This window comes from Melanostigma gelatinosum, assembly GCF_949748355.1.
Source record: "Melanostigma gelatinosum genome assembly, chromosome: 20".
Lineage (NCBI taxonomy): Eukaryota > Metazoa > Chordata > Actinopteri > Perciformes > Zoarcidae > Melanostigma > Melanostigma gelatinosum.
In genome coordinates this window covers 8,383,597-8,404,671 of record NC_136653.1, presented here as the reverse complement: position 1 = coordinate 8,404,671, position 21,075 = coordinate 8,383,597, and the positions used below count along the sequence as shown (strand labels likewise).

At 46.4% G+C, this 21,075-nt stretch overlaps 1 protein-coding gene across 3 annotated transcripts in view; it reads right to left on the bottom strand.

The window, feature by feature from the left end:
* LOC306794148 (partitioning defective 3 homolog) overlaps nt 1–21,075 on the bottom strand; it is a gene marked incomplete at its 5' end in the record, with an annotated part of 334,738 nt that overhangs the window by 83,255 nt on the left and 230,408 nt on the right. For all 3 annotated transcript variants that reach the window (XM_079292080.1, XM_079292081.1, XM_079292082.1), the window contains one exon: nt 17,381–17,612. In XM_079292080.1, the coding sequence (XP_079148206.1) occupies nt 17,381–17,612 (232 nt within the window). The remainder of the gene's footprint in view (nt 1–17,380; nt 17,613–21,075) is intronic.

Sequence of the window (21,075 nt, the reverse complement as noted above, 5' to 3'; positions counted from 1 at the left end):
GGGCAACAAACTTTTACATTTTAATGACGGGAGTGACACGGCGGCGGCGGCGGCGGTAAATCCGTTGCAGCTTTACAGCGAGGTGAGAATAAGCCAAGCCAATGATCGTAAATTCCTCAGGTCGGCCGAGCTTGGTGCCGGGCGAATACATGACTGGAGACTCTGGCTGACTGAGGGGTGTGAGAAAATGATGAGGAATGAAGAAAAAACAAAAAAGAGAGAGGAGGCATGCTGTGACAGGGAGTACAGTACGTTTACAGGGCTGCACAAACACACACACACTATACATATATGGACAACTATTAACTTACTCCACTGGCTGAGACCTTATTACTCACAATGTGCTGGTGGAAGAACAGCTGTCAACTTTATACATGTGCAGAGAATTTATAGTTAAAGGACAAACGCTCTGATGAGTCAAAACAGGAAAGGCAACATCGTGAAAGTATGATGTCATTTCCTGCTGCTCAACAATGGTGCCATCTGTGGCGGAAGTACTAAACGGCAGGATACAGAAAAAGGAAGTATTACAGGCAGTGCACATGATGGCCATCTTTACACATGATAGAAGCACATCTGTACACCATGTGCAGCAGACACACTGCTAACCCACAGTGTGTGGTTCTCAATATGTTTGGGCATGCAAAGCCTCATTAAATATGTCTATGGAGAATGCAACCATTAGAGCATCATGTTTATAGGCTACCAGATTGCTTTAGCTGTTTACAGTTGAGGGATGATGTTACGAAAGAGGTGACGATTGGTCACTGCATAGACATGAATGGTATAATTGAGGTTATTGTGGATGCTTAATACCAGGGTTTGCATTGGGTCATCTCAGCCTTCAAGCATGCCTTGTTCTAGCGGTCCAACTGCTCTGTAAAGTGTCTTGGAAAATGACAGAGATTACAAAAAACCCCACTAAACTCACTGTTTAAACACGGAATGACTGGAACTGCATATGTTTTACTACCCATAAGTCATTATGTCTTCTGTCCCATATGGTTTTGGTACCGATGCCATACTGCATGTTGCTGGTTTCAAATGTGAAAACTCAATAAAAATGTAAGCGTTGCAAATCTTGTACTTTCTTATGATTGTCAGGTTGGTGGAAACTAGGCCACTTATATGAACACATCTGATGATTGTAAAGACAAGGCAATAATCAAAAGTATACAGGCAGGAGGGCATGGGAGACGTGAGAAGAAATTCAATAAATATAATCACAGAAAAGGACGGGGCTTTTATTGAGTACACAGCGTAACTCGATGCTGTAGCATTGTGCACGCAGACATTGATTATGATGTTCCGCATGGGCTTTTTTTTTGAGCTGTCCTGTTCAATTTCAGACAGAGGAACAGGAGAAAGCATTACGCTGTGCTTCAATCCCAGTTTATGTTTACCTTCCTCATAGCTGAGCTTTATTTGACAGTTTAAAAAAAAAAACTTTCTCCGGAAGCTAAAAAAATGAGATCAGACAAGGTTGACTTTGGGCCAGTGGAAGTGAATATATTCATGGCATGGGAGACTGTTTCCCTCACGGATGTTTATTATTCTACTTTACATTAAAAGCAGCCAGGACCTTTGTGCAAATGGTTTCTCTTTGGGAATGGCTGCTTTGGAATTTTGTAATTTTTCAAATGTGCCGTGGCCCGGTGGGAGATTCTGGTCTGCGGTTGCAGAGAGCCCAGGAGAAGCCAAGGGAGCCATATGTGGGTGCCTCTGTAGCACAGATAGCATACATTACCTGATTAATTAATCAACAAATGGCTCTGGTCAGGCATAAAACTCTGAGCTGAGGCTGGGCATGCTAATAATAGTGAGCCTGCTATCTATCAGCAGGGCAGGTGACAGCTTCCCTCGCCTCACTTCAAGGACTTTCATTGACTTTCAGAGGAAAATTCACCTTCCTCTTTTCCTCTTCCAATTTGTTTTCTCAGTCTTTTCTTGCTCCGACCCTCCTTGAAAATAAAACATGAAAAAAACATGAAATAACTCGAGGGGAGACAAACTTCTGCCCTCAACTTTTTTTTGGTCCCTTTTTCCTCCGGATCAACGTCAATACATTTAGGGATTTGTCACAGTGAAACATATTGGCGGATTAGACTGAGCGGGACCGTGGGTGTGCAGCAGCTCCCATATGAAAGGCTATTCCCTCATCGCCGGTGGCCTGAGAAGGAGCGGCCCACAGCAAAGCGGAGGCGGAGGGAAGGGGCGGTACGACCAGAGCTATTAGAAGGCTGTCGGGACACTTGCTGGTTCACAACATGGCTCTGCCCTTCACTTGAGCAGCTTGAGCCCTGCCAGTGGGGACCGCGGTGGAACACGGGATTAGCCACCGAAAAAGCTCCGCTGACGCACAAAACTCAGCAGGAAAATATCTCTGGTGCCAGTGTGTATGACAACTGCAAACTGTATTGACTTTCATACCTGCCTCTGGAAGATAAGTGTCTCATTTGAGAAACGAAGGAAATCCAATCAAAAAAACAGTAATGATTTGGAGTTAATCAGTGTCGGGAGAGGGAGAGCAAACTTGGCCGTTTCTGTAAAACTCTTGAGCCAGTATTGGCACCTTGGAATTAATCAGGGCTGGCATCGCGACAGCTGTATTAAGAGTGAGGTTGATGAGGCTTGATAATAAGATATTGATTGGCAGCCTCATGGGTAGAATGACAATGGAGTAACTACAGTACCTTGCAGTCCGGGAAAGAGAACTTCATTGGGCCCAAAAGTCTGACCAGTTTTATTTCCACTGCAGTATAATTACAACCAGAGATCCTTTGTGGTATTTTTTTATTATTATAGACTGTTTAACGTTTGAAATGGACTCTCGTTCTTGAGTGGGGAACAGCCGATTAACAGAATACTCAAAGCCTCCACTTGCTTGCTTTTCTGCCCCACAAAATTGACAGTGGATCTTTCAATCCAGACCATTCCAAGCGATTTAAAATGACTTGCAACGGTCACTATGTGTGCAACAGCTGGACCGCACATCTCCGTTAAAGCCACGAGAACAATGATACGCCATTTACATCCTCGTAAAGCTCAGATCTTATGTTCCTGCCTCTCTCCACCAGACCGAAGCTCGGGTTTAATGATCCGTCCCTAAGCATCTATCTCACTGTGGCGAACAGCAGGTAAGAGTGATGAATACACAAATGATGCAAAGACCCGTCAAAAGACTAAGAACGATGGCGGGGAGAGATGTGGATCGACCTAACCCACCTGGCGTCGGCAGATAGACGTTCAAGGCAATATAACGCGAGCACAAACAAGCTGAGTAAGATGTCGATTTGATCGGGAGATGCGGGGGAATATTTACGACCTTTAGGCTGCGTTCAGAGCTCGAGCTGCTCCGCGCCATTCATCATCGCTCGGCTCCGATAACGTCTGATTGGCCATCAAACGCCATTTGGGTGGTGTGTAATCTAACATGCGTCAGTCATAATATATGCTTTATTAATGTTCTGACTGCCACTGACGCGATGAAGCATTGACAGTCAAATTGAAGTGTTCAATCAAAGTGTCCCGACTTCTGCCGACTGCATCTCGTAAAATCCAATGTTCTCAAATACAGTCGCACATTAGGCGTATTCCTGAGGAGCTGGCTGTGTTGTATGTGTCTGCTATTACTATAAAATAAGTCAGTAAATAGGTACTCCATTCAATATGATACATCCTCATATATCACAGAATACAGAAGGGTTTATACCGCGAGCAGTTGAGGCCTCGTACATCATCTTTATCGATTTACAGGGTAATAATACTTCAAGGCTGCAGCACAACAGGGGAGGGGAAAAAAAAGTCAAAGACAGAATTTTTCAAAGAGGGAGGAAAAGTAAATTATGCAAAGCCTCAAAGCCAGTTTGATTGTTACAATCATTTAATCTGGGGAGTAGATTTGAGAGACGCTAATCTGCTTTGACATCTTCTGTGGGGAATTTGGTGGTTTGCTCACAGGAAGTTGCTGACTTTCCATGGGGGGGGGTGACAGCACTGCCTGGCCAGCTACTAAAAAGCTCAAAGTGAATGCGGGGATGCGACGCACTGCCTGGTTCAGCCTCACATATGAGGGTGTTAAATGAGTCAAATCTGCAAATGGAGCAGGTGAGCCGAAGAGAAAGAGTGTCTGCATCTATCACTTTGAGTAAGTGATGAGAAGATAATTTCAAGGGCAGACAGAGAGAGTCATTATGGTTTCTGCTCGGCCAACCTGAAAGTTAATCCAAATCTCCCAGGGCGAGGCCCCCCCCCCACATCTGAGCCCACATCCCCCCCCAAAACTGTATTTGTCGCAGTCAGGAAGAAAATAAATAACCATGCCTCCACCAACTGCGTTCAGGCGAAAAATGTATCAAGCACCATACAAATATGGATTTTATTTTCCTCAGAGAGAATAATCAAGAGATGTCATTATTTTCTTATTGATAGTGAAAGCACACAGCAGAACGTTGAGTCTAGCACACCTACTCACACACCTCTTTCTGTCTTGTCCTATCCCTGTCCAATGCAAGGGCATGTCAACATGGAGCAGTGCATGCTTTCTACGCAGTGCCTCACCTCGGGCAGAAGCCTCACAGTGGCACGTCATTTTAATAGTGCCTTGTTAGGGAGGCGAGGCTGTCGGGTTTGTCTGTCCTCCTCCCTCGCTAAGTGTTGGTGAAGCTGTGGCGAGTAAACACTCTCTACCTGGGGTGAGACACACAGATGCCTTGTAAAAAATTATTTTTTTTAAATCCAATAAGACAGTCAGCGAAAGGAAATAGGTGTTTTTTTTTTCTTCCCAAGGAATCACACTGTGACCCAGCGATCGTTAACGGGCATTAAAGGGGCATTGGGTATCGTCGAGTGGCCTCGGCGTAATGTCCCCGCCACTGGTTTCTAGGGACACCAACCCCGGAGAGGTATGGGAGGATGTTCCTCTGTCGTTCATCCAGCCTCCAGCCACCGCCGGCCGATTATCTCTCGCTCTCCCCGCGGAACTCATTATCCGCAACCTGTAATGTCAGTCAGCGCTTTCCCTGCTCAGCCAGACCTCTTTCAAACCCAGACTCTACCATCTGATGCATCCTCGGTAAAACGTTTTCCTTGAGAGTTTAAGGAAGACTGCAACCCTGAGATTCGTCAATGGATGTGTAAGATAAAGTAGCTCCCCCATTGGCTGCACACCATCCTGGGGTTCATGATATGTGCTGTCAAAATAACACCAACCCTTAATGCAGCAGCACATTCCACTGCCTCATACAGGTCACAGTGAGATATAACATCTCAGCGCTTTCACCTCATTGGACGAGGGCCGGCGCACACTGAACCAATCGTCTTCCTCCTGAGGGAAGGAGAGGAGGTGGGGGCTGCTGCTGATTGGCTGCAGCTCTGGAGAGAAGCCGTGCCTAATTCCTCCAGCAATGGTGTGAAAACAGTCGGGGGGGGGGGGGTACGGGAGGGAGGGACAGAGGATGGGAGTCGAAATGGTTCGCGCCAGGCGAGGGAGAGCGGCGTGTCCCACCCCCACACACCATGGAGGCATGACATGCATTTATTCATGACATCAGGCCGGGCCCCAGTGGGGGGGACAGCGCCACGGGCGAGACGGAGGTTAAAATGATTCTCACCAGATCCCTCTCCGCCTCTTAGGGCTCCCAGCTGAGCGAAGAAGACAGCGTCACGACGAAGGATGTTCCGTTCCGGTGACGCTCCACGCGGTCATACCGAAAATAATGAAAAAGAAAAAAACCATGTACAGGTATATGAATTGCATGCCATCCCAGATCCTTGTATTGCTCAACCCATCCCCACCTGTTTACCATAAAGAGGTTATTGTATGGAAATGAAGATTTTCCGGCAGCGATACAGATGCATGGAGATCCATGCTATTCCGCTCTTTCAGAGAATAGCCGTGTCAGTCCTGTTATTTCAGCAAACTCTCCGTCAGTCAGCTCTTCTATTTATTCACCTCTTTCGGAATCGGTCTTCCTTGTCTGCTCTGTTTTTCTTTCATGCCTTTTATTAAGTCTGTATGTGTCCAATGGCCTGATCAACAACTACATTCCACCGCCGGTGTATAGTTGTTAGGAGACTAACAGCCTCACCAGCGACGCTCCTGAAGGGGTGTGAGGAGGAGTAAGACCAGCAGAAGGGTTGAGACTCAAAGAAATACACCATGTGTGAAGAATGGTCAGTCACAGAAAGCTGCAGGGCTATTTCTGGGTGGCATCCCATCCCACGTATATTCTATTGTTCTCCCACTGGGTTTGCTTGAGCCATTATGTGTGAATGCGTGTGCATAGGAGGGTATGGTCGATTTTTCAAAAATTCCAGCGACAGAGTTAATCCGCTCTGATTAAGAAATGTTCTCTCCAGTCACAGAGACCAGACGGAATACAGACACACAGAGCTGCAGCGCAGTGAACGGCGGAGGATGTTCTCTGCTTTCAAACCAACAGCTATCGGCATCAAAGCGGCTGTTGAACTGAATAAGTGCATATGTGTGTGTGTGGGAAGGAGGATGTCTGTCTACAACTTAAAGTTGTGGCGTGTGTGTGGGTTTGTGTGTTTGCAAGATGGAAAAAAGGAAAACAACTGCATTCATCCATTTTCTCCGTGTGCCAATTATTCATATTTAAGCAACAGCAGGTACACACACGCATCTATGTGTGTGTGTGTGTGTGTGTGTGTGTGTGTGTGTGTGTGTGTGTGTGTGTGTGTGTATGTGTGTGTGTGCGTGTGTGTGTTGATCTATTTACGTGTGCCTGCATATCAAGCGACAGCTTGGCTTTTCCATATTTCAAACAGCCTGCAATACAAAGGACGAGGCCCAGCCCAACATGATTGCCTTTAATGTTTCACATAAATCACTGAGTTATGTGTGTTTGTGCGTGTGTGTGTGATGGGAGGGGTGTTGTTGCACACGCTCAGAGGAATGTTTCAAATCCCTGACACCCCTGATGAAAGCCTCTCATTACAACACAAATAAACAGTCCAAACGCATTAATACTTCCATTTGTTAAAGTGTATGAGAGCAGTGAAGAGGGAGTTTCTGAAGGGCAATTTGCATAGAAACACTTGAGCAGCTCGGAGGAGAGTTCAGGTGTTGGGGTAAGCTGTGTGTGTGTGTGTGTGTGTTTGCATTCTGATCAGGCAAAGTCATCCTGTGTTATTTGAACTGTTGACACTTTTACAATCACAATCACTCCGCACGCTTTCTTTTTTCCTCGCTTTATGTACAAACAAACCCATTGTGAGTTGCCAATGGCATATCCAAGTCACAACCCATGCATGAGCAGTCCCACACACATGATCTCACATGCTCATATAGACATTAACATGTTGGCTAATGCTCAACCAATCCAGCCCACACACACACACTGCAGGACTGGGAATGAGGGGAGGGGGAGGGGGGGGCAGCGCTGTGGTTTCTCTGTGGAAGAGGTGGCTCAGGCTGTGACCTAGATACAGTGTGGCACACTGCATTCCTAATGGGCCATTTTTGATCACTGCCACTCTCTGTATCCTCAGCTAGGCTGCTGCCACATGCCTCAAACACACACACACACAAAAAAAACCTCAGCATTCAGTAAACACAGCATCAAAAGTCTGTTCAGCTCTTTTAATAATGGCAGCCACAATAGTGGATGTGCAAGTGCCACAGCCGGGAAGAAAAAAAAAAAAGGCAGCCTGGATTTTGGAACAAAATACCACTGATGTGCAGAAAGTCACTGGGATCGGAGACTGTCACTGATCTGGTTAGGTGGTGCACAGTATACGTGTGCTGTAGCTGAGAGGTAATATCTCATGTTTATTATCAGGATGCATCGTTACCTCATAAATGAATTTGTCATTTGTCTCTTCAGTTTTGATAACCCTTGACTTCTCGCAGTCATTTACAAACTAATTTACATGCTGATGAGTCTTTAGACGGATGTGTTTTTTGTGACGCTCGAGGGTCCCGATTCCCAAGCCGCTCAGCTAAAGGACGGGCGAGGGGAGAAGAGAGGCAGGTTTCTCTGTCTCGTAAACGTCAGACTTTGAAATACAGGCGTGGACACACACCGGTCCGTGATATACATCCTTCCCAGCGTTCAGAGGGAGACGAGAGAGGTCTTTCTGTCAATGCTACAATGAATCTCCAGGGTAGCTGGGAAGGAGAAGGGAAGAAGAGGGATACGGGTATGTGGAAAGAAAGAGGGAGGGAGTGACAGTAATTGTGAGTAAAGTGAGGATGAGAGAGAATAGGAACCCCGATGGATTCTCGGGGATAGTGATACATCACCAGCAGGTTAAACAGATAACCCTGGACACACCTCTTCTGGTCTACTGTCGGATCAAACTGCTGGTTCTCCAAAGCAAAAAATACAGTAAAAAAAAAACCCCAACGAGAACAGAACCATCAGCGTGTCAAATTAAACATGCTGCGTGCAGCATTTTTCAAGTCATGAAACCATTTCTAAAACCGTAAGGCAAGGCAAGGCAAGTTTATTTGTATAGCACATTTCAACAACAAGGTAATTCAAAGTGCTTCACATGAAACCATTAAAAGCATGAAGGCAAAAGTAAAGGAGATTTAAAACATACATTGAAACGATAATCGATGTCTCCCTGAGACATTGCGCTGCACGCAATCAACCATACACTGCCGCAATTCTGCAATTACTCGCACACAAACCACGTCTGGAAAAGATCTCTGCCGATCTGCGTTTTATAGTGTACGCCTTGCACGAACTCGGTCCCGGAGGAAATGGCGATATATTGTGCAGTCCTTTTAAAACCATTAAAAGCATCAAAACATAAGGCAAAAGAAAAGGAGATTTAACAGCAATTAAGAACAGTGTAAGAAATAAAATACAGTAGTAAAATGCAGAAATGCAGGAAATTGATTAATATATCAATTGAATGTGGTTAAATTAAAAGCAGCAGCAAACAGAAAGGTCTTCAATCTTGATTTAAATGAGCTGAGGGTCTCAGCAGACCTGCAGCTTTCTGGGACTTTGTTCCAGATATGTGGAGCAGAAAAACTGAACGCTGCTTCTCCATGTTTAGTTCTGACTCTGGGAACAGAAAGTAGACCGGTCCCAGACGACCTGAGGGGTCGGGATGGTTCATAAGGTAGCAGCAGATCAGAGATGTATTTTGGTCCCAAACCATTCAGTGCTTTGTAAACCAACAGCAGGATTTTAAAGTAAATTCTTTGTTGGACAGGAAGCCAGTGCAAAGACCTCAGAACTGGAGTGATGTGGTCCACCCTCCTGGTCTTAGTGACGACTCGAGCTGCAGCGTTCTGAATCAGCTGCAGCTTTCTGACGGACTTTTTACAGAGACCTGTAAACACACCGTTACAGTAGTCCAGTCTGCTGAAGATAAATGCGTGGACAAGTTTTTCCAAATCCTGTTGAGACATAAGTCCTCTAATCCTTAATATATTCTTCAGGTGATAGTAGGCTGATTTTGTAATTGTCTTGATATGGCTGTTCAGGTTGAGGTCTGAATCCATAACTACACCTAGATTTCTGGCTTGGTTTGTGGGTTTTAACATCAGTGATTGAAGCCGAGCGGTGATTTTCAATTGTTCGTCATTGGTACCAAAAACAATTACTTCTGTTTTATCTTTGTTTAATTGAAGAAAATTCTGGCACATCCAGTTGTTGATTTGTTCAATGCAGTTACCCAGCCCTTGTATGGGATTATAGTCCCCTGGTGACATAGTTATGTAGATTTGTGTGTCGTCTGCATAATTATGATAACACACTTTGTTGCTTTCCATAATTTGAGCTAGTGGAACCATGTAGATGTTGAACAGAAGAGGCCCCAGTATTGAACCTTGGGGAACACCACATGTCATTTTAGTCAGCTCTGATGTGTAATCAGCTACAGACACAAAGTATTCTCGGTCCTTCAAGTAGGATTCAAACCAGTTAAGTGCTGTGCCAGAGAGTCCCACCCAGATGTTTAGTCTTTCTAGGAGTATGGCCAAGAGAAGTTGGCCAGCTGTTGGAAAACCTCTTTTTCAATTATTTTACTTAAAAATGGGAGGTTTGATATTGGCCTGTAATTTTTCATCGTTGCGGAGTCTAAACTAGCCTTCTTTCAGTAGCATAATTACTGTAAACAAATGAGACAGCGAGATCAATAAGGTCATTTGCAGCCTCAACCCAACTCCGTATTACATCTGCGATTTACTCGCACAAGCCTCCTTGTGTCAAGGAGCAGAGGGGTTTGTGGGAAATGGGGTACGAGACGGAGACTAACGTGCAACCGTGAAAGCATGAGGTTGATATACCAACTCATATCAGACAAGGACAGCAATATTTGCCAATTCAGCAAAACTCCAGATAGCATTCAATGTCTTAAAATGTCCAATGCTAAGATTTCCTTTTTAATCCTCAGTTTCAAAAGCATGTATGTATGACAACTATGTAAGATTGAGGTTAGGGAAAGGTCATGGTTATGGCACATAAACTCTGACGAAGGTACGGTTAGTATATTTGTATTAAGCCTATTATGAGTTGATAAACAACCAGACTAATGGATCTGCAGCAGGAAATATCAACCAGCCTTTATCTGCTTAACACACACACACACACACACACACGCACACACACTCGTTCCCATCCACCCTCTTCATAACAAGAGGGTGGATGCTATAGAAGTGAGAGGCCAATTAAGATTCCTCATGACAAACATGGGGAGGAACGAAATACCGATCCAACCATGAAAAGAATCTCCATTTCTCTGACACGCTCACCAAAGAGAGAAAAGGAAGATCATGGTGAGAGAGAGAGGGAGAGAGAGAGAGAGAGAGAGAGAGAGGAAAAAGAAAAAATAGACAATTTCACTTTACATGCCGAACACATGTCGAGACGCTGGCAGAACAGGAGGAATGCGGTTCCCGTCTTTAATTGGTTGCCTTTGATGAAAATCAGACGTGTAATTCAACATCGATTGATATTACCTTTGTAATTCAAAAGCAATTTTCCATGTGTTGTCTTCCTTGCCTTGACCGTGATTGTTTCTCTCCCACTCCCCATCGTCTCGCTCACGCGTTAAGGTGTGCGCGCACATCGGCAGGAGGGAGCTCAGCGGATGGGGAAAGGTCATTTCAGCCACAGGCCTCGATTTCATTACATGCTAAAGCCTTGTGGACGGCTGAGTGGACTAGCAATGAGTCGCGCTGCAGCCGTCAGACTGCTTCATTTGCATAGCACATAGGGGGAAATAAATAGGCTCTCCCATGTGCATTTCTCCCCTCTGTCTCCGTCATATCAAGCATTCTTTGCATCTCGAATTCAACTTTTTTTTCCCTCCTCAGACCAAAACGTACCTTGAATATAGTTTATTACGGGGGGACATTCGCGATTCATTTGTACTATTTAGAAAAACAAAATGGGATTGTGCCGCTCTCAGATCTTTGTACGTAATGTGCTCTCATTATTTTCAAATCCGCCTCTCCGCTGAGAGTCGACTCGCATTGGAACAGTCTTCCCGATTGATCAAAGCCATCCGGGCCATACAGCGGGGGGGGGAAACAAAACATCAAAGTGGAATCAGAGTGTCTCAAAGTGTGAAAAACTAATATCAAACGGAGAGGGAAGCAAGTTAAGAAACATCCGGCGGTTTCTGTCTGGAACATCGCGCGCCATGACAGGAGCGAGGGGAAGGAGAGGAGAGTCGAGTAAGGAGGGCGGCTTAAGGGTGAGGAGGAGGGAGAACGCGGTGAAGAGAAAGGGAGTCTCGGGTTTCCGTCGGTGGGTCTGGGTGGCGTTCCACTGGGGTTGGATCATTAGTAGTCACGGGCCTGGTACAGTACGGAGGGGCGCACTGCTACACTTAATTTCAGCCCTTTAATAACTCACTTTATGAATTCAGTCATGTTTGCAGCCCTCTGCCTGAGACGCAGCGTGAGAGACATCGGTGTATCTCATTTCAGGCCGACAGGATTTCAGATTCAATTAACTCCATCGTGCAGCACCACCTCTCCTCTGTCTCACACACACACGCACACACACACACACACACACACACACACACACACAGCCTCCCCGTGCTTCAAGGTCTATCTCGGAGCACTGCGTGATCATTCTAAACCTAATTACTTCAGGGCTGTCTGATGGAGGCCCAGTGCTGCCCAATCACATTTGCATCGAGTGGCCAAAAGCAGAGGAAATTCGGCCGGACAGACAGACTCCCCCCCCCCACCCCCCATGCCTGAAAGGGCCATCTCTCATTCTCGCATGGTGGCTGACGTCGCGGAGCATCCTCTCCTCCCCCTCCTTGATCCCATCACTCAGCCTCTCCCCGACGTCTAAATGCTTCACCCCCCCGCCAGAAATTGACAGTGACATCCAATGTTTTCCCCGATACCACACACAAAGCTGTGCTGGCCTTAACCTGGCGTAGAGAAGAGTTTTTGTTGTTTTACTGTTTTCATCTCCCGTCACTGTGACAGTGGCGCTAATCTTCTCAGTGGGGGACTTAGTTGTTTGGACACCGCTGAACCTCTTTGGGACATGATTGGCAAAAGAATAATGGAATGGCACACCCAAAGGAGGATTTTTGTTTTTGTGTGAAGGAGTTTGGAGTTCACCTGCCTCCCACAAAAATGACCCCTTTAAAATCCTGGTGTCTTGCACCAGCTATGAAGACGCGGCGGGAGAGTTATTCTCGAAAGGTGTTTTTTCCCCCGAAGTTGAAGAAGCTGACCCCCTCTCGTGCCCTCGGTGACATGATATTTCTTTCAGCTGTGCAGGCATTTCAAGGTGATATTGAGGGATGACTTTGCACTTGGCGAAGCTGCCAAAAGCTGCCAAAGCTCAACACTGAGTTCTCTCTGAAATATTCATCTATGACAGGGACATGTGTGGCTCAAAGGGAAGTCAAAGGGAGGTCAAAGGTCCCTATGCACAGGAAGTCACTTTGCTTTCTCATGTGATGACAGTATCTTTTGCTGCGTTTCTTGTATCCCTTCCTCCATTCCAGTCATACTCACGTACAAGCTCAGGCTTGATGCTGCGCCCTGTGCCTGCCTTACTTAACTACCCCAGCACAGACACTGTGATGAGTGGGGCAGAGCAAAAGAAGAACAATGATCATTTTCTCTCAGATTACATTCAGCAGATGTCAGGGCCCACATGTGGAGGCAGCTAATTGCCATCTTCCAATCAACTGTGGCATAATACTGCAAGCATATGCGAGCCTTTTTTGTGTGTGTGTGTGTGTGTGTGTGTGTGTGTGTGTATGTGCGTGCGGCGGAAGGTCGAGGGGGAGAATGGCTGCGTTGCACAGTGTGTGTGTGTTGATCCATCAGACAGGCCCTTGGTCACTGTGTGTGTGTTTAAAAAAAGCCAGGCTCACCCGCCATCAGCTGTTCACACCCACGCGAGCAGAAAGAATCCTATGGTACGAAGACATGCAGTGGCGCGGGAAACATGCTACCGACTCTCATGCTACGCATAAGGCAATCATGCATCCGTGGCATGGTATCCATAATCGAAGCCCATTACGAGACAGGACGCATGCATGCAAACATACTCCAGTGCTCCCAGCGTGCTTCCACACCGCCGATAGTAGAGATTGAAGGACGGAAAGCATCCCTCCACTCCAGCTTTCACCGCATTCCTCTCCACTCCTCACCCCTCTCTCCCGCGTCCCTCCCGTGTTGCCTTGAGTGGGGCTGCATCTGGAGGGAGGAGCAGACAGACGAGGTCCCTGAGGAGATGGAGGGTGGGGGTGGGGGGGGGTGCACGGCTGTCACGCTGAGCTGCAGTGTCGGCTGATGGCTCGGCGTGCCACTGAGTGGTGTGGAGGGTGGGAGTGGGGGGGTAAGGGTAACTGTGTGTGTGTGTGTGTGTGTGTGCGCGTGCGGGTGAGGAGGCACCAGGGACAAAGGGTGATGCCAGAACCCATTAACACATCTTTTCATCTGTATACACACATGCAAACATGCATTGTGCACGCACACGAAATTTAATGAACCTCAAACACACACACACACACACACACACACACACACACAAAATGTACAAAATCGCCTGCGATCCTCGACCCTCCCTACAGGCAGACAGTGGCCCGATGCCGTGACTGCTGCTGTGAAAAGCTCCCTTCTCCTCTTATTCCTCCTTTTGCTTTCCTTTTCATCCTCCTCTCCCACTCCCCTCCTCTCCCACTCTCCCTTGGTGCCCCAGTTCACTCCAGTGCACACGCTCCCTCTCTCCTTCCACCCTCACCCAATCCACCCCCCACCTCTCTGGCCCCCCGTTCCCTCGTCCTAACCCTGTCTTCCATATTTCGCAGCCTTCAGTCACTCGTCTCCTTCACGCTACTCTACTTTTCCTACAGTATGATGCCTTTCCCCTTGCTCTTGCTCTTAGATATAGAAAAATGTACAGAAGATGGACTGCAAAAATGAACACATTGAAATCGACACTCAACTCTAATAATCAATGACCCAGGATGGGTCACGCACACACATATATCAATAGATGGAGATGAGGCTTTGATGGAGGAGGTGAGTCAGTCACAGAGCAGATAAACAACACCTCATTAGGCATGTTGGAAGGGAGTCTGGCAGGCCGGGCCGGGACGTCAGTGTCTGCTAGCATGCTAACGCAGCCCAGGGCAAGGCTCCCGACATATACACAAACCTGATAGGGTCAGAAAGTAATGATCGCATGTTATCTACTGGCGAGGACATGAATAATCACATATAATAGACCACGAGATGCAGACATGGACACAGTGATGATTGCATGCAACAGACATCCTTGAAATAACAATGATGTCAAGCTGCCCAAGGCTGGTTTTTTATCCTATACATGCATGCCTATTGCTATCCATTCATGAGATTATAAGCTATTCATTACTGGGTGGTACCGTATACCCTATAGCAGGAGCTCTGCCTTCCTATAGGCAGTACAGTATCCAGAGAGGCAGTGGAGTCGGGGCTCTGCACTGCAGTTTCTTTGCTCTGGGCTTTAGGCAGTCAATTTTCTTTCCATCACGCACTCGCGCACTTTTAGTCATTCTTGCACTCACGGTATTTATCTCACAGTTGTGCCCCCCCCCCCCATCCTCCCTCTCTCTCTCCTTTTATTAGGCCATCCTCCTTTCCCCCTGCCACTGATGTTAATGCATTCCCAATCAGGCTGTCCATTAAGCAGACGTACACTACGCGTTCATCAGGCCGTCCAAAGGCCTGCATGCAAATGAGCGCAAATTGCAGTGCGCTGCAAGCTCCTTGAGATCTCCTTAGTGGGAGAACGTGAGTGCGAGACATGCATGGTGTGAGAGATGCCAGAAAAAGGGAGTGCCTGCCCGTCCGTTTGATGCAAATGTCTGCCACGGAGACGAGCGTTGCAAAGGATTAACCCGATCAGGATGCCCTTTTGATGTTTTGATGCAATGATGAGACACTTGCATGTAAAACCTGCCGATGTAAAGTCTCTCCGTGATTCAAAAGAGAGTTACTGTCAGCCGAACCCCTTTTTTTTATCTGCAGTAAAAACGTCTCCATTCTGAAATCACTGTCAAACTTTTGCTCGAAACACTAAAAGTGCGAAACGCAACAGATCTTTCACTTTTATTTCCCCCTGCTCCCTAGTGACCGCGAGGCATTTCACATCACAACATTTTTGTTCTTTACAACAACAACAACAACAAAACTAAAAAAGAGTTTGTTATTGTATCCAGTGGGACGCTTTCATTCTCATCTCTAACTTTCTAAACCTGAACAGGAAGAGACAAGGACAGCCGAGATGTGTGGGTGTGCCGTCACAGTTCTAGGGTAGACATTTGTTTGAGGTACCAACAAGGAGTATGAGTAGCGGAGAGACAAAGCTGGAGTGCTGGAGAGTTCAAAGGCTGCCTCTTTGCATTCAGGAGGCGCAGGGCCTGGCGTTAAATGCATGGAGCAGGGTGAGAGGGGGGGGGGGGATGGGGGGGGAGGGGGGTGTCAGCGAGGCCCACCGCGTGCCAACTCTTAAGTGGCCGTGGCACTCAAAGATAATGAAGAACGATGATGAGGCCGAGGAGGGCACGCCGAGGGCCCCACATGCACAGTTAAAATCACCCGGCAGCCACCTATCGGGCCGAGCACACACTCGAAAAAAAGGGTTTGCCAACGGTTCTGGCTGATTGCATGTCACAGTGTCAGACCTGTGGCTCAAATTTCCACTTCCCTGTACCAACCCTGCACACCTCCCTCTGTGTGCACTCCTGTGAACATGTGTGCGTCTCCACATACGTGTGCGACGGAATGTGAGCCTGTATGTTGCCATTGTGCATTTTACACCACAGGATGCAAAAAAAAAAAAGAAAAAAAACACTCACGAGAACAAAAGACAATGGAAGAGAAGATAAGTTCCCCGCATTCCTCAGTCGTGATCTCGAAACACACTTGTCGTCTTTATTGTTCATTACCGAGCCGCGCGCCGCGATACGCTAACTAATCCCATTAAACTAATCCACATGAAAACAACTCACGGCACGATAACGGGCCCGCACCGCCTCCGCCGTTAATTTATGCTGTATCCAAATGTGCACGGAATTGAAATAATTAATGTGACTCCCCCACTGATTTCCTCGTGGCAGAAACACTGGATGGATACCTGCATGGATGGATGTTTATTTTCATCCACAGTCTCTTTGCACATGTCTCATTGTATTGTCTAAGGATGGTCCAAAGTCACGACACACCGAGTAAAGAAGTTGTTTCTGTGTTCTGTGCGGCATAACCGGTTCAAAATTTGCCTCCAACTTCCTGGCGTATGAGATGTGATAACACAACGCTGAAGACCGACAGCTGGCAATCATCGACATTAAATCTTTCTTTTTTTTTTGAACTGATGAATATCTGAAGGCTGTTGAGAGCAGAATCATGCCCCCTGTCGTGGTCTCCCGAGGTAGTCTGCCTCTAAAATCTTGCAAACGCACGATGAGACGGCCGCTGAGAATACCAGCCAGGGGCAACAAATCCAACCTGCAGTCGATTTGATCCTCTTCAAAGGTCTTTTATCTCCTGAAACAAACCACAGCTCCCACATTAGCACCCGTACGGGCCCCGCACATTGTCTGCTGGTTAACAAAATTGCGCGACGTGTTTGGATAGGAGGAGCGCGCACACGGGATTATGAATAAAACATTACCGTATTAAAAAGAATCTGGCTCAAAAGTGCCAGAGGCCCTCGAGGTCGATAACTCCCCCTCCCCTCCATCTCCTTCACCTCACAGGGTTCAAGGAGAGGGGTCCCTGATTAGCACTTGCAACATCCAGAGAATGCATTCAAATTCTGAGTGATCCAGTGGTGAGCGCGTTGAGTGGAATTAAATAAAGCAGATCGCGTTTCGACGCAGGGGATGGGTTTTCGCATTTTGAGCTCTGACTCGTCCCTACCTGAACATCTCGCCCAGGCCCTTCAGCACGCCTTTCTTGGCTTTGCTCTTGTCCTTCTCCCTCTCTTTGTCCCTTTCGGGTTTCTTCTTCTCCTTCCCCCCGGCCTTGGCCCGATCCCTCTGCCTGTCGTCTTTGGAGGGGTTGCCGTTCAGCCCGGGTCCCGCAGTGAGGTCGCTGCTGTTGGACATGGACTCGCGACCTGATCTGGAGCTTCCCTCGGTGTCCTCGTCCACTGGAGGGAGGAGATAAGGGAGAGGAGAGGGTGTTTAACATAGATATTGAGAGGGAGCAGCACACTCACACAAGCGCGGGGATACAGAGAAATGAAATGGAAGTCGATAAAGCCAGACACTTTCACTTTAACTTCCACTTGACTCCTTGTGGATTACAGAAGCTGCATTTGAACTCAGCACACAACAACACTTCTTTTTATATCAGTTACAAAGCATCACTTCTTTCATCAGACGAACCACGAAAAGAAAAACTGTGTCCCACAAGGCATCGCGGCTTTGAACAAAACACACGCGCCTCATTACAGCTGAATATATTTACATTGTTCACTCTTTGAGATTTCAGTTGAATATTTTTAGACTCAGCTGGAAGCCTCTGGTTATTTCATATGTGTACATTCCACACAGCTCACAAGAGAACTGTCTTTTTTCCCCCCTTTTCTGTTGCGTTTCAGGAGACGATGATGGAAACTGTGACGATCGTCGTGTGAATATGCTTCTTAATTTACGCCTCGACAAATTTGAATCCAGACATCAAATTGAAACCAAACTCCTTAGGTGATGCAGGCTTGATTAAACCCAAAGTTTCCATCACATCTAATCAGAACTGATGTGCAAAATGTAATTAATCTGTCAGTAATTACACATTTAAATAATCTTGAAAAAAGGCTCCCAGGGATCTTAATTGCAAATGCGGTGCACATCTCAGTCGGCGTAGCGCCCGTCTGTGCTGCATCTCTGGCTCGGAGGCGTGAGGTAGATGTCCTTCAGATTACAACTTATTACAGTCCTGCGTGTCGCCGTCTAAGTTGTGCCTTTGATGGAAGAGGGAAGAGAACTCGTGGGGAAAGACGAGGGAGGGGCCGTGATGGATTTAAGGTACACGGGATGAGACAGGAGGGTGGAGCGGCTGGATTCACATTTCAAGGGACAGTTTGGTTTGCTTTCTCTTGTGATGGAGTTATCAGCTACACGAGGCACTGTACGGCACGGATATAGAGCTAACCGGCAGCTTAAACCTGCTCAATTATACAATTCACTGTCGCACGCAGCCCCTCCCTTCCTTTTCTCCCACCTCCACAAATTTGGGAGCAGGTTCAGCGTATCACTTTTATCACTCAATCGGCTGCCTGCTTATCATTCACTTAAGAGCAGCTGCAGCTGTGAGCTGTATCCGGCTATGTGAATGACTGAGATTAGCAGGAGTGCTCATGCTTCTACTGCTTAATGATACCAAGCTGCAGATAACACGCTCAACATTGTAATCCAGACCGTCCCACGGGGCAGCGGCTATGTGTGCTCGTGGGTGTGGACGCACGGGCATGTGTGTGTGTGTGTGTGTGCGTATTTGTTTGTGGCACAGACTGTATAAAAGAAGTGGACGCCCAATGGCTTGTGGACTGCTGTTTTGAAGCCTGGAGGTTGGCTTTCTGACTGTTGTCGTTTTGTTTTTTGGCCGACACAGGAGTGACACAAGAGGGTGGAGTACAACCAAACGTGGAATAAGACATTTTAGGCGACCAATTCACTTTCATGAACTGAAATCACACCATGAAAGGGTCAATAACAAGGTAGCCCCGCCCTAAAACATACCCTGCATTATGATCTGTTTGACTCTAAATGGACCATCATTTACGAAATGAACATCATGTTGTATTAAAGAAGACTTGAAACTCGAGATTTAAAACATTGTAAACTTGAGTTTATGGTCAAGACAGAACTAGGGTCATTTTCTCATAGACTTCTATTCAATCTGACTCCTGCTGGCCATTAGTATGAATGTAAGTCACTGCCCTCACTTTTCAGAAACGGAGGGTGGCAGGTTCTTTCCATGTAGAGATGCAAAGGCCTCATATTGAGTTATAGGGGATGCCAAGCAACAGGGAACACAGCATTTAAATGGCATTTTGTCCTTTTCTCCCATTTTCCTTGACTCGTTCACGTAAAGCAAGACAGGAAACAAAGCGATGTCCTATCAAAAAACATACAAAAGACTTTAAAACCGGACATCAATGGAAAATAAAAAGACTTGGCTGACAACATGACGGCAGAAGCATTGATGGAAGCATCAGGAGACTGAAAGACAATTTGCAGAGACAGACAACCACAGGAAACCTTTTCTGACTTTGGTGATACTCTACCATTAAACCCTGCTTTAAACACCAAGGACGTTTAAGCTGGCCTGTCAGCAAAGGTTATGACAGACAAGTTAAATTGCCTTGTCTTAAAAAGAAGGGATTTTTGCTCAGCAGAGCATATTTTTTCTTTCTTTTTTTTAATTTCCTCAAACGATGCAACACAAAGTAGCACAAGGGAAAGTGCATTTTTTCCCCAGCGGGATATCTGGTGGGGACACATGTTCTTTCGGTGATGCCACATTCTTATTTTATGTAAATAAAAGTCTGGGAGCAGAGGAAGGCAGCGGCTTATCTGTCAACTTTGACTATTAACCTCAGTGACGAGCACGGACTGGCTGCTTTTATCTAAATTGAAAAACAGAGTTATTTGAATATCACGGGGGAAGAATGCAATATACCACGGCAGGGGAAATCGCTTGCTTTCCCCATTTTTCTTTACCGAGATAAGACCGTATATAGTGGCTTGCCGACAGAGCTTATGAGAACAAAGCGTTTCAGGCCAATAATTCTTTATCAAATGTCCCCCCCCCCCAGCTCTTTTAATGGAATCCTTTCATGGTGAATGGAAATGTATATCTGGTGATTACTCTTGTGGTGTTGCAGTGTTATTACCTGTCACCAAACGTAAGACGGCTGCCTCCCGATCCCCGTGTCTCTTTGTCATCAGACACCAAGCGGGGATGGATACGTTCACACAAACAGAAAGTGGCATGTCGCTCTCCTTTCTAATGTTGCCTTTAGAAGTTTCGAACAGAGAATATTAATTCTGGTTTCAATCCCAGTCAGGTACGGCGGCAGCACTAATGTGAGGAATCCTGGCAAAGTTGTACAGCGTCACGTGCCAAGACAAGTTGGCACAGACTGAAGCAAAGACATGCATTTCATTTAGAATGCGATTAACGTGACATTGAGATATTACGTGTAAAATGGATACGATAGCAGCCAGACGTATGTAAACAGTAGAATGTTCCCCTCGCGTGCACTCTTGTTTAAAAACATATGCACTTTAAAGGAATGTGTGCTCCTGGGAAAACATGCTGCCACAGTCTGAGAATTTCACTCAACATGAACTCTGTGAATAATAATGAGTGTGTAACCTAGACGCTTATTGCAGTTGTGCATTATGACAAACACACACACACACACACACACACACACACACATTCATCTCTCCAGCAAAAGGGGATCCCTAACCTAGTTTACTTGGTAAATCCTACTGTTCTAAAAAAAAAAAAAGGCTCCGGGGAGGCATTATTAAGTTGGCCTACATTACACACTGGCTGTATTTCTTTGTAATGATCTTCTAATATCCTCTATTGCACATTAT